General features: G+C 38.0%; 1 protein-coding gene and 1 long non-coding RNA gene across 2 annotated transcripts in view; one reads left to right on the plus strand and one right to left on the minus strand.

The window, feature by feature from the left end:
• LOC135412816 (uncharacterized) overlaps positions 1-14388 on the minus strand; it is a 106283-nt gene that overhangs the window by 59508 nt on the left and 32387 nt on the right. The gene's annotated exons all lie outside the window — the stretch shown is intronic.
• The window catches only part of EDNRA (endothelin receptor type A), a 32237-nt gene that overhangs the window by 8172 nt on the left and 9677 nt on the right, over positions 1-14388 (plus strand). Inside the window, exons 3-4 of the mRNA XM_064651730.1 lie at positions 7921-8048; positions 13385-13583. Of these exons, the coding sequence (XP_064507800.1) occupies positions 7921-8048; positions 13385-13583 (327 nt within the window). The remainder of the gene's footprint in view (positions 1-7920; positions 8049-13384; positions 13584-14388) is intronic.

The following is a 14388-nucleotide window of genomic DNA, read 5'->3' on the forward strand; positions in this document are numbered from 1 at the left end:
AAATATATAAGGTAGCTAGCAGTGAGGAAACATCTTCAGCCATTTTGTTGTCAGTAAAGGAAGACTTAGGAGAGGCATTTCTAATCACAGACATTTTTCAACATCAGAGCACATGCATAAGTGTTAGATCAATGCATTCTAAACCACAAATTATTTGGCATATCTGAATACCTTTACCAACAGAATAAGTATTACACCTTAAAAGGGATAATTAAACACATTGGCACTGATCTTGTAGCTAATAGAGCAAGTGGCATCTGCAGTAGTTCTAGTTTTATGCCAAAGGAGTATAAAGCCAACCCCACAGCACACAGGAAGTGCACTTAATGAAGAAATCCTCCTTTAAAACCAAAATTTCTCATATGTGCCATATGTATTTCTCAACGAAGTACCAACACCAGCAGGAAATTCTGAGGCCTCAGCTTAACAACTGCATCCTGGCTTTCAATGGGTTCTTATCAGTGATTCCAAGAAGCAACACATTGGCTGTTCCAGGTGGATGCACAAATCCATACAACCTGCTCCAAGCATGACCTATTATTTGGGTATGTGTCTCCATGTAGTGTGCATACATAAAAGAAATCTAGATACTGGACAGGTCTTAGAGACTCTGGGTTTAAGAGAATATTTTAGTATGTTTGCTCCCTTTACTTTTCAATCAGCTGAACTCTACAGATGACAAGGAATTGTTTTGATTGTGCATATCCAGGGTTTACCAGTTCTGCAGTAACTTCTTAACAATCCTGTCACTCTCTTTAGCAACACACAAAAGACAACAGAGCTGGAAGAATAACAAAAGCAATACTAAGCCCAGGGACTGAAAAAAAAAATTCCTTTCAACAAATCACCATGTACATAAGCACACCTTGCAGCTCATTTCCATGAAGAAGAGCAGCACAGCTTGAGAAACAGTTTACCTAAAAGGGTGGGAAGACAGCCAACACCAGGGAACAACAAAAAACTAATCCTACTTTGTAAACAGCAAAAATACCACAGGGGAGATGTCTAGAGTTGTTAGGTATGCTTTACCACTCAGTAGATTTTTGTAACAAATATAAACATTTTAAGAAGAATGTAAAACTTAGCATTTATTTTTTTACCAGTTAGTTGAGATAGAATGTTTCAACTGGAATTTGTTGAAGGGCATCTGTTTTCTTACTTTTCAGGATCTCTTGAAGTATAAACTATTTTCTCTTGTGTAAGAACTATACATTCCCTTCCATAGCTGCCTAACCAGGAGAAAAAGACTGTAAGCATTCAGTAAATGGCATGAGACCCTCTGCTACCTCTAGCTTTACTCAGCTGGGCTAAGATGAGCAAAACAGTAGAAAAAGCTGTGGTAGGGCAATTCAGAGTAAAAAAATGTCTTTGATGGTTCTTGTGCATCCCCACATAACCTTTCTTCCTTCCAGGAAAAAAAACAGTCAGTCTTTTATCCACCCCAAGTGGAAAAAAAGACAGTTCTTGTAGTTGTAGCAAAATTAGGAATGTATTTCCTGCAAAGAAGAGTTGAAGAGATGCAGCGTGCTTTCTCTACCATGGCAGGATTGTGAATCTAAGTATAAGGAAATAAACAAATGATACCAAAGTTGGAAGAAGTTTAAACTATCATCTCACCATGATATACTCAGTATTGGTCTCATGCCCTGCATGATAAAAGCTAACCTTGTTCTTTGTTTTCCTCTAGTCACTATCCTTCCAAAATTTGAGGTTTTTCACTTCAGCAGTGAGAAGGAGTACTTAGAGACAGGCTGTGCTATCTCTCCACCCTTACAGCTCTTCCTCTTTCCAGCAAAGTGGTAGAGAACAGCTGAGTTACATACATGGGATGAGCAAATTTGCTTCTTAAGCAAGAAATGGATGAGGATTGTCCAGCAATGCAATTCTGCCCTGGATATATGGTTCTAGGAATAAGATAAAGGCTCAAGAGCATGCAGTGAATTCTTCTGCTATGATCTTTCATGAGGACAGAAGGGTCCTGTTTGAGTCACCACATTCAAAATACCACAGCAGAAGACTCAATACACCCATATTCCTACACTAAACAGTCTTACAGAGCAGGGATAGGAGAGAAACTTCAGTCAGAATCATCAGCTTTTGTCATTTAATGCAGACAGCTCAGTGGTATAGACCTTAAACACTCCTGTGTTCAGTCAGATTTCAGCTGGATTCACCCAAAACACCAGGTACCATGTTTGGCCCAAGCCTTAAGCAGACAAGGGCATATACAACTGTAGAACACAATTTCAGACAGAGCTTTATCAAGCCAGCTCAACGATTCCTAGAGGAAATTAGCCTTTAAAAAAACAATGGGAAAACAAAAACCAACAACAAAAGCCAAATGTGCTGATTTAAAAAAACCAGAGGAATTTCTCTTGTCTTTCATTCCAGACCATGTGGCAAGGAAAGAAAATCACCACAGACTACACTGGTTTTCAGCATCCCCGGTTAGGAGGTGCTGGTCAGTTATACAACTAGATTTTATCTATACAGACAGAAATCTGCTGGTTTGGTCCTTTTCCATTACTGCACAAGTGTTTAACTTAAGTCACAGAATAAAGAAGTTGTTTCTGTTTGTTCTGCTGAAGACAGAGCAGAAATTGACTTCCAGGGTTGTGCCAGAGCTGTTCCCTCAGCATCTCTGAATATTTAAATGCCATGAAACTCAGGAGAGTATCCTGCATGTGGGTGGTATGAGGGGCAAGCACTGCCTGTGAGGAACGTGCTTCACTTTCTGGGAAGCAGATCTTGTGTGTCAGCACAAGTGGATATAGGAAGAGAAAGTCTCTAGAGCACTAGGATGAGATGAGAGCAGGAAAGGGCAGGTATGAAACCTTTGCTTCCCTCCTCAATACCATGGGGCAAAGAGCAAGGACCTCCTGACCTGTACTCGTTGAACCAAAGCAGTTTGATAGAGCAGCTCAGAGCTGGTTCATATCTAGCACCTAAACCAGTCCATCTATTTTGGGCTGAGCCCCAGGGTCACCATCTGCCTGTAAACACACAGGATCAGCCTAGAACTAGATAAACACTGTGGATGCACATGAGCATATTCTGGTGAATACTCATGTGCTGGGGTCACAACATTCTCTCTTTTAGACCATCTATAAATTGCTGGGGATGCACAGTGGGACTTCATGTTTTGTACATCAGCTACCACACTGATGGGGGTTAGAAAATAGCAGCAGCAGTAGAATAAAATCAACTGAGTGACATTTAAAAATCATTGCAAAGGAATGTTCTCAGTGCTGATGTCTTGTTTGTTACAAGCTGCAGTGTCAGGGCAGAGAGGCCTTATAAAGCAGCAGAGAAGGGGGGATGCTCAAGGAAGCTGTGGCTGTCTGGTCACTTTGCTGAGCTTTTTAAGACCAGCAGTAGAATCTTGAAATCTCGTTTTCCGATTTCAGCGGAAAAATACATGTTGACTACGCTCTTTCCTCAGGAATTGCACCACAGTATGAAATACTTCTAAGTGGCAAACTGCACAAGGGAAAAAGTGCATTTCCTTTGCTGAATGTCTTGTTTTGAAACCTCAGAGATTTTGTAACTCTGGGTTTGCAAAAGCAGAATCCATTTGACCAGCTCGTGAAGAACTGGGATACAAGTTGGGATAATCAGTCTGATTTCTCCTATCCCAGTGCCTTGAGAGAAAACGTAATTTGCTAACATTTTATAATCATTTTGTTTGAATATTAAAATATGCAAAAGAACTTGAAGAGCAGAGCATGTAGTTCCAGTTCTTATATTGTACCTAAGTAAATCAGGACTAGTTCAATTAAATTCCTGGGCCCATTTTTTAATTCAAAATACATGTGTTACTTCCCTCTGAAGTTTCTACACCATGTCAGGGCAGAACAGAGGGCACTTGACTTGTTTTGATGTAAAAATTAGTAAAACCAAAGACAGGATCAGATTTGCTGACTAAAAATATCTACAGAAGAAAAAACCTGGCACCTGATCCAAGAGGAAGTAATGAATGCATAGCTAATGTGGAGTGATAATGGAGTACACCCACAGAAATGATTGCAAAGTGAATCTTATGAAAAAACGTAATTCTGATCCCAGGGATTTTGATTAAAATCAACTTGAAAAGAATGTCTAATGATTTGGTACTGATATTACTTCAATTAGTGGAAAGTGTAAGAAACAAAAAGAATGAAACACTTTTAATCTCAAAAAAGGAGAGCTTCCTGGGGTGTGGGGAAGAAGCGTACACGCTGGAACCATGATAAGGCTTCCCTGCCATGAGTAATGAGTTAGTGAACCTTTTTCAAGTGCAACACTTTTCTTTTTGAAGCTAATGTTTGTCTTGTAGTAACAGAGTTTCACAGTCACTACAAAGTGCTTGTTCATTTCCATTGCTGGGCATATGCTACAGCCACAGTCAATGCATCAAAATGAATAGGTGCACCAAAATGAATAGGTTACCTTTCAGTTGCCTTTTTAAAGTGTGATCTATAATGATAAATGACTTTTGGGGCTCTGCTCAGCACAGGGGATTGACAGAAGGCTGCTAGAGTTGCTTTTCCCTGGCACTGCCATTTATAATTTAGCTTTCACTCAGTGGTGCCTGAGAATTATTCTGATTTTACCCAAACTCAGACAAGAGTCTGGAGCTGAAATTCCAGGTGATTACAGCTGGTTGAATTACCATTTGTTCTGATCATCCCTTCTTTTTCCAACATTTTTTTCTGCAGCTCTACATAAACTAAAGCTTCATACACGAGTTCTAGACAAAAGGCGAAAATATACCCTGCAAACATTTGTTATACTATTGCAAATGTATCTAGAAAATAATTTTTCTGGAGCTTTCACTGTATTTCATTCAGTCTATAATTAAAGCATCCAGTCTATAAACACAGATAAAATCAGAGGAACTAATCAAGAGCTTGCAGACATCAACTTATCACCTTTGTTACTGAAGGTACTAACTACAGTTGAATCACCAATGCTAGTGATCCATTTCCTAACCTTCTGGCAAAAGGGGGATTTGCTTTCATCAAATTTGACTGTCCTAAACTGGGAAACCACTGCAAAGGTGCTTGCAGTGTCTCTGCTGTGGTCTTGATGGTAAATAAGATATTCAGCTCTCCTTGAAGGAGGTGAGAGCTCTCAATATGCCAGAGAATACATACCAACTTACAGTAACAGAACAAGAGCAAATGGAACCACATGTGTAGGATATTCTAACACTCAAGAAACAGGAAGTAGATAAATGGGGATTGATCCTATATCTTATGTTGAGAGATCTCATTTTACTATTCAGCTGGAGAGAAAAAATAATCCAGATAACAGATAACATCTTTCCTGTTCAACAAGCAGTAGCACACATAGGTTTGCTTCACAGTAGCAGCACCTCGTTGGCTGAAAGCTGTGAATTGCTAAAATCTGTCTTGAAATACAAGTTATCAAATGTATTAATATGGTCCTAGAGAGACATGGGCAATGTGTAGTACATAGCTTCTTCCAGCATTTTTTGAGGTATCATTTGGGGAAAAAACACAAGTAATTCAGCATTGTGAAGAACAGCTATAAAACAGAAGGGATGTGAAAAAGCCAAGGCAAGACTATGAGAAGAAGATGAATTCCCACAAATCTGGCATTCTGTGATGAACACCCTGTACTCTACAGCAAAGTGCTAAACTTTGGAAAACCCGTGCTATGAGAAAACAGAAAGGTAACTCCTACCTTAACTGAGATAAAGACAGTTGTGAATTTGAACTTCCCATAGTTAATATTTATATTACTAAAGGTAGTGATTATTACTATGTTTCAATTTAACATTAATTTAAATAGATAAAATGTTTACTTTGCATTCTGTAATCCTGAGCTACAACCAAAATTTGCTTTTCTAATTCTGCAGACAGAATCCACCCACTTTTACTAAATGAGTGTATTCCAGAGCCTAAGCTTCTACTGAAAAAAATTTTCTAGTCCTTGTGGTTGCAAAGCTAACTCTCAAAACATGAACTGCCTGTAAGCAGAGAAGTCTGCCCAAGATGAAGAGGGCCTGGCAGAACAGGTCTGCAAGAAAGTAAACTCTAGAAATAACAATTTTGATTTAATAATATTCCATATTGTTTGGTTTCAACCGTAAAAATATTAAAAACATGATTCACAGGCTGTGTTTATAATTGAAAAAACACAACTGATTTTTGCATGCATCAGTCCTCCAGCACTTTTGTGCAAATGCAAGTATGGTTCCTTGTTTTCTCCTTTCCATGTTGCACTCTTGCCCAGGGGCAGCAAGACTGGGCCACATTGCACAAACTGTATTTATTGGAATGGTTGTTGTGCCATCAGTTTACCTCCATTTGATTCACTTGAAAATAAAACTGTTGTGAAGCTTAAATCAATTTTAGTTCCACAAACAGTCCCAAGTCTGGATTCAACAGTCTTCAACAATTCAGCAAAATCAGGTTTAAAAGCTTTGGATAAGCTTGGGTTTTGCTTACAATTGTTATTCCTTAGTGTATCATTCGCTGTCTTTCTCTGAAGCAAATAAAAATACCTTCAAATTTGACAGTGCCATCAAAATATTTTGTGTTCTACCCTTCATTCAGTAAGGTTTAATGTAAATCCAATGACTGCATGGTATAAATAGTCAGTCATCCAGCAAGTCAATTATTATTTATTGCTGCCTTTAAAAATGTGCCCCCTGGCTATATAGGGGATACAGCATCCACTAGGATGTTGATGAAAAGTTGATGTGTCCAACTTTGATGTATCTGGCTCAAACATTTAGTATTTTCATTTCAAATCTTATGCTTTCTATTCACAACCATTTTAATAGAAGTTGGTAAGATTATAAGAACTGCTGTGCCATATAATACAAGGAATTCATCTGACCTCTTATCCTGTATCTTACTCCTGAGAAAGGCTCAGACTTAGGGAAGATGATAAAAATGGTAGTGCAAGACTGAGAAGATTTAGTGACTTTGTTTTTCAAAAGAACTATTCACAGTGGCTGAAAGATCCCTTACATGAGTGGAAATAGCCAAATTAGGGCTCAGTACTTTGTACGGACTCAATAATTTTTCATTTATTACAATTACTTACATTGATTGTAATCTGCCAATTTACTGTCAGCACCAGTAAAGGGAGATCTTCTGTGACTCTGCAGCCAGTTGCAGATTTGACCATCCTGAATAATTTTTTATCCTGTATTTTGCATGTGTACGTGCTATCAAAGCTTTGTTCAAAGACACGATCAAAGTTTTAATAGTTATAACTAGAAATACTACTATTTATATGCTAATTCTTCACAACTACGCACATGAATCACTGTACTCATATTTGTTATGTAAATGCTTCCTTAGAAATATTAATCTAAATCCCAGCCACTCACTCCCATCTTTCCAATGGATGCCTTTCTGTTGCCCTGAAGTACAGCCCACATGTAGGCATGATGCTAGTCCTCTAAAACATAATATGGAACAAATTATGTATGCACAATATTTTCTTCACACATTTAAGAATCTGGCAGTGAATAGTCATGAGCTACACAGTGGTACATTTACAATGAAAAGAATCTGCTTGCGTGCAGCATCAGAGTTTGGCTCCGAGGTATTTCCTTATGAACACCGAGTTGTTTTCACTGCTTGGATCTGGGACACTGTAATTGTAACCATGTATGACAGGGTTGAGTTGGATTTTCATCATTCAGTACTGGTGGATGATGCACAATAATAAAAAAAAACCTTTTAACAATGCAAGGTCAACACTGAAGTTTAAAGTTTCACCCTCTGTGCTTCTGTAGTAGCAGTCACTTCCCAGATTCTCTGGGTGCTAAGGATATACTTAAGGTATGGACAATTCAAGGTTGCAATGGCTGTGTCTAAGACAAGAAGTAACTACAAATGTGACATACTTGCTAGGTTACTGTTTAAATATTCTGATTATTTCATATCTTCTCTTTAGCTTCTTGCTCAGAAGTGGCCTTTTGGAGATACGGATTTTGGACAGTTTCTTTGCAAATTCCTTCCCTTTATCCAGAAGGCATCAGTGGGAATCACAGTCCTTAACCTCTGTGCCCTTAGTGTGGACAGGTACAGTATGTTTGAATCATTTGATACTGTTCTTGCCCTTGCAGTTTTCCTAAAACTGGGAGCACTCAGTATGGTCTTCTCAGCAGGCAGATTACAGTATAGATGCAATTTAGATTCTGGGTTTTGATATCCTCGCTAAAACAAAGCACCACATCTGTGGCTCAAAGTATAATATTAAGTCATTGGACTAATGAACTTTACATGTTTTTTAAAGGTATTTAAAAGTTCAGGTAAAGCATTATTTCAACTTCCTTTACCAGACAAAAATTTATTGGGATTTGACTGAGTATTCAGACTTCTTTCCTTCATATGAACTCATGTTTGTTTTGTATTGGAATAAGATCGTAATCTTTAGTCTTAAAAATTATTTTTTCAACTCCCTGCCTATAGACCACAATTACAGGGTTTATTTTGATAACTTTTATAACTAATTGTGTTGTACTTAAAAGCATGTTGGAAACTTGCTTTGATAGATTGACATTGATAGTTTGAGAATTAATGCCTCTGCTATTTTTTCTTCATACATATAATGCAATAGCAGATGAATACTTGAGTTCTGTAAAAGCTATTTTTATTGGTTTTGAGTTTACTTGATCAAGTTCTACTCCAAAATATCAGTAATTCTGATACAGAAAATACTGTAAAAAAAAATACACTATGTGTATTAGGACCGTGATGCAAAGTTAAAAGAAACTTTAAAATTAATTTTGGTTAATTTTAAAGGTAATGTACAAGGTTTGCAATGGATGAGTCACTGACTAGTGTCCACATCTGAAATACAATTCCTTACTGTATTAGTACCTCATTAGCCAAAGCCAGAAACAAAAATATGTAACACGGGCAACTGTTCTATTTCCGCTTTTGAGTCTGCAAACTATAAAAAGAATTCTATTTTTCAAACAATATCTGCCCACCATAAAATAAAATCCCATGAACTACTCTAAGGAATAAATCATAGATCAAGCACATGAAACAGACTGTTTGTTAGATAAATTCTGACAACTGCAGTTTTTTCAGCAGATGAAGTTCTACTGGTATATACATACACATAAATTGGAAGTAACTCATCTGATGCTACCTTTGTATATGCATATATATAGTTTTACAAGATGTGATTTCCAAACCTCACAACAAGCAAATGTTGTTTCCATTTGATTATAAAGTCTTGTGTGGGAGCAGATTTAAACTATTTAATTTCCTCCCCCAGCTTACATGCTTTGCCAAGGACATATTCTTTATCATCTGGTACTACTCTAGTAAATGGTTGCAGAGGATGTGTTAGAAAACAGCCAGATTCTGATACTGGCTATCATGAATTGAATATAAGTTAAATCACCATGAAATCTGAGAGCACCTTCAACAAGTCAGACTGGGCACTGGAAATGGCATAGTCACATCAGTACAAAATTCCACATTAGCAAATAGTTGCTTTTTAGAATGGAAAATGAGTAAATAATGGGAATGAAATGAAATTTCCATTAAATGGAAAATGAGTGTGCTCTCACAGCTGGACTGTTTCTGATCTATAGGCAACTTAATGTTTGCTTAAAAAAGCTCCTGAAAATATATAATTATTTTGGGTGTCTATATGTGGAATTGCATTCTACCATGCAGAAAAAGATGGAGTCAATTGGTATAATGAATTCAGAGCTCCATAGCTTCGATAATTGTTGACTGTCTGTCCCTCTTGCAGACTACAACCTTAATTCAGATCAGGATTATTTTTTTCCTACGAGGACAGTTCTCCGCTTTAACTACATCCTATTTGGAGACTCCACTTATTACCACTGCCCTTCAAACAAAGTGACTTGGCCTGACAGGGTATGAAGGTTTAACTGTGCATGCCCAAGGGGAACGATGTCCACTCTCACACGTGGAGAGGTTTTTAAGAGGCTGTTGTTTAAAAACCAGCCATTCACCCTTCAGAGGAAGCTCCCATTTGCTTCAGATGCCTCTCAGGCATTTTTAAACTCTAGATCATGCTGGTGACAACAGTGTGACTGTTTTTCTAAACAGTGCCTGACTGCGACTAAAACTAAAGATATTTTCCTTCTTGAGCTTTTACTCTCACCTATGTCATGAGCATAATAGTTTTGATGAAGAAATTAGTTTAAGAAGAGTGAAGATACGGATCTCATTTAATGTGTATGCACCCTCTTCTTGCCTCCTCTGCATGGCAAATTGCATAGAACACTAATCCCAGGGTAGATACTTTCATCTGGACCAACTTCCAGCAAGTGTATGAGATAAGTGAAGATTTTACCACCAAAACAAAACTAAAAGAGTTTTATTGAATTAAGAGCTTTGCAATCAACACACTACTGCTTATCTTTAAAATGAAGAACAGCTGTGATCCCTAATAATGAAGTGGAACAGTTTGGTACCATCAAGACTAGTGCCATTTAGGAACATTTCTGACACTAATCTTGGCAGTGACTGCTTCTTACATCCTTTATTTAGTCTCTGATCTTCCCTGCATGGCTTTTCACTCTTACTGCCTGAACAGAAACATGTTATACTAGTGGGTGCTTTGAACACCTAATTTTCTAAGGTAGTTAAAAGGAACAGGAAAGCAAAAGTACCTACTGATGTTCTCAGCTCCAGACAAGATGTCCTTCTGAAAGAAATGCTTTAAGCAAATTACAGCTAATTATATTTAATTGCTTATATGTATACTTTATGATGTAATGATCCCTTGTTGTTAAACACTGTGCATCTCTAAATAGCAGGAGAGACTGTAGAGTCCTTGAAAACCAAGTTGGAATAAGCAGCTAAGAACAGAGGAAGAGGGAGAAGAAGAAAACAGAGGGGAGAGAGTAGTTGAAGGATCACAATATACTAAAGTTGACAGCACATGCATGAGCAATAGAAAATGAAAAGGGGAGAAAAAAGAGGAGCCACAACATTAAACCTGGGGAAAATGTGAATATTTTAGATAAGGTTGGAGAAAAGAGGGAAATAAACAGGAAAAAAAAGAAAAGTTAGACAAATCACACACAGATTTTAGATTGAGGAACTAAATGCAATGCATTATGCGTGTATTTTCTGCCAGTTCCCTGGAAGACATCCTATATTTTCCAAGTATGAGGGGAAATAAACCCTGCAGTATTTTCTCACTCCTAATTACAGGAGGTTTGTGGCTAGACAAAGATCCTATATATTACATAACTCAAAGAACACCCACTTGAAAAGTTATACTACCACTATTTTTCAAATTACTCCTACAGCAGAGAGTAAAGAGACCAAGTAATTGCAGGTTAATATGCATTCAGCAAATTATGATCTAATTATTGAGCTTCTTACGCTTTAGCTGAAACCATTCATAAAACTATTCAGCTAATAATTCCTTATCTGATAGTTATTTGAATTGTGAACTGAAAAAAAAATTTCTAATAAAATACATATGGCACCCAAATCCTTACTGCTGTGCATATCAATCTTCTCCTGTGCAAAACAGATGTAACTCAAAAAGAACAGGTACAAAACTGCAAGAAAGGAAATAACTGGATTCACCATTTGCAACCTATTTGTTGTCACTTAAATAGTTACACCAGTGGCACAACACAAACTTTACATTTGCTGCTTGAAAAATATATACGATGTCCAGGTCCCTGCTTGCCAAGAGCATCAGTCAGTCAAGGACGGGACAGTACCTTGTGCAGCTGGTGGGACCAGTCATAATACTGCCAGTCTATAGAAAGCAAACTTCAAACTGATTGTTAAATGCCCAAAGTTCACAAATATTTGAGTATTTGTGTAAAAGGTTAAGTTTCTATGAATATTCCGTTTAGTCATTAAAGCCAAAATTTTGTATTCGGCAAAATGAAACACGATAGGATGACAAATCACTTAAAATTAAATCTGGATTTTAATATGAATATTTATGAGAAGATACGATACTGGATATTAATTTCTTAATTCTCCCAGTATAGTTTTATTTGTTTAGATGGTCTCAAAATTCTAATCTCAGAGACCTCCTTCCCATGTGTGAACCACTACCTTCCTTCTTTTTCATATTCTTTGAAGATAAGGATGCCTTTAATCTGCAAGTCCAAATTATAGTTTGCTATAGCACATTCAGAGTATTTATACATACATTTCTGTAGTGAGAGCCTCTCCATAGTACACACCTGTGACTATGCTGCACGTGGTATTGCTGTAGATATCAAAGTAAAGGTTTCTACTCCGTTTACTGCAGAAATGATGGCACACCAGGCTCTGACACCTTCCAGTGATGTTCTGTAACAGTGCTTTCTGAAGGTTTTGTGAGGGGCTTACAGCCTGGACAGACTTGCCTTCATCCCTTCTTCCTTCCTCCAACACCAAGACTACAGGGGATTCAATCACAAGTCTTCCATCCAGCTGATAAGCATCCTTCCAAACCAAAAAAGGGGTGTGATGCAAGAAATGAGAAGAAATGCTTTGTGTGTGAATCCCATATTAGTGTATTGGTTAAAGAAAGAGTGAGGAAGCCCTTTAATAGCTAAATTTTACTGATCTCTGTAGCCTAGGTCCTACAGCCCTTAACTAATATTTTTTCCATTGGAAGCTCTTCATTCCTTCCATCTCAGAAATTCAAAATCCAATACTTCCCAGTACACCCAAAGCATCCTAATCCAGAGTTCTTAACTACTCCTTTACTTAAACCTTTATTATCTCCAATCCTTCAAGCCCATGCCAAAATTCTGTACTCTGCCCTATTATCTCTCTACCATCCCACCCTAATCCTTCCACAACCTAATCCTCCAACCTAAAGCCTTCTAATTTCCCCTTCTTTCCTTCCCTTGCCAAAGCTCACACATCTTTGCATTTCAGAGCCACATACTTCCAAACTGAATCCTCCTGGTCTCCTGAGGGCATCTTTTTCCCCACGCCTTTCACCTTCTTGTGCCTGCTGGTGCCCTTTCATACTCCACACTGCTGTCATCACTAAAATCACCACCCCATTTGCCTTTCTCTGAAAACTTTAATCTTGGCTCACATCTTGGGAAGTTGTTAAGAATAGAGGTGGCATCTGCACATATCCAAAAGTATCTGCCAGGATTCCAGGGGGCAGAAAATGAGGGCATGCCTGAGGAAGAAAATACTACTTGCAGGACAGTTAAATGACACAGGTCCTTACAATTTCTAATCTACTTCAGTGACTTCTTATTCTGACATTTTTTTAAAGCAGCTGAACAACCTTTCTTAACTATTTTTCTCCTCAACTAAAGAAGACTATTTCGCCAGTGGATGCCATGATACATCCATGTAGCACTGTAACTCCAAACAGGAAGGTGCTATTACTTTAGGGAAGTAAAATAAGCAGTTTAGAAACTAATGCCTGTCTCCTCCAGGTACAGAGCAGTTGCCTCCTGGAGCCGTGTTCAGGGAATTGGAATCCCTATGATCACTGCTATTGAAATTTTCTCCATTTGGCTTCTGTCCTTCATACTGGCTATCCCAGAAGCAATTGGTTTTGCTGTGGTACCTTTCAGATACAAGGATGAAAGTTATGTTACCTGCATGCTCAAGCCTACAAATAATTTTATGTTGGTAAGTAACACCCTTTCTTCTCTTTCTGGAATCCACAGATATTGGATTATAATAGGTTTTATTAATGCATAAAAGTGCAAAATGTATTCTAATGTGTATTGGTGCAAAGAGGATCCTATGTTTACAGTGACTTGTCTCTACTTTTAGCCAGAGAGACTAACTGGGACTTTACAACATTTTCATTTCTTCACTACCAAGGATTCTTAATACAGACATTTGCAATTAAGGCCTGCTGAAAGTACAATCAGGGGATGTATCAGGGTAGCCAGAGCCTTGGAAGGTTTTGAGTTTCCAGGTACAACACCTTGGAGCTTGTAACTGTCAAAACACATGTTTTACCATGATTAGTCATCATTTTACAGGCAGTAGCCAGATCTTTTGGCACGTAATGAAAAGGGTGGGGCCATGCTGCACACACTAACAGAGTCAAATAAAACATAATCCTTTCCTTTACAAGGAATCATGACTACAAAGCTGACAGACCCACACCTCCAGCTTGGGTAGCTTGTGCACTGTCAGCTGTCATCTACATACAGCATGTCAAGAGCAAGAGAAGTGCCTGAGACACACCAGGATGCTTTGGCATGTTTCATAGCCCTCATCCTCTAGACTCCTGCAGCTTAACAGTTGCCAATACCCACATTAGCTTGTTCAAAGCAAGTCAGGTGAGAAGTCACTTCTAGAATTAATAGATTACTGCATAGGGGGTTAGTGATTTTCTACCTTACACTAAAAAAAAAATCTTAATATATTCTTTGTGAACCCACAGAAGAGCCAGGCACCATTCACCCAGTAATGAAAAAAA

The sequence above is a fragment of the Pseudopipra pipra genome, chromosome 4 (assembly GCF_036250125.1).
Source record: "Pseudopipra pipra isolate bDixPip1 chromosome 4, bDixPip1.hap1, whole genome shotgun sequence".
Lineage (NCBI taxonomy): Eukaryota > Metazoa > Chordata > Aves > Passeriformes > Pipridae > Pseudopipra > Pseudopipra pipra.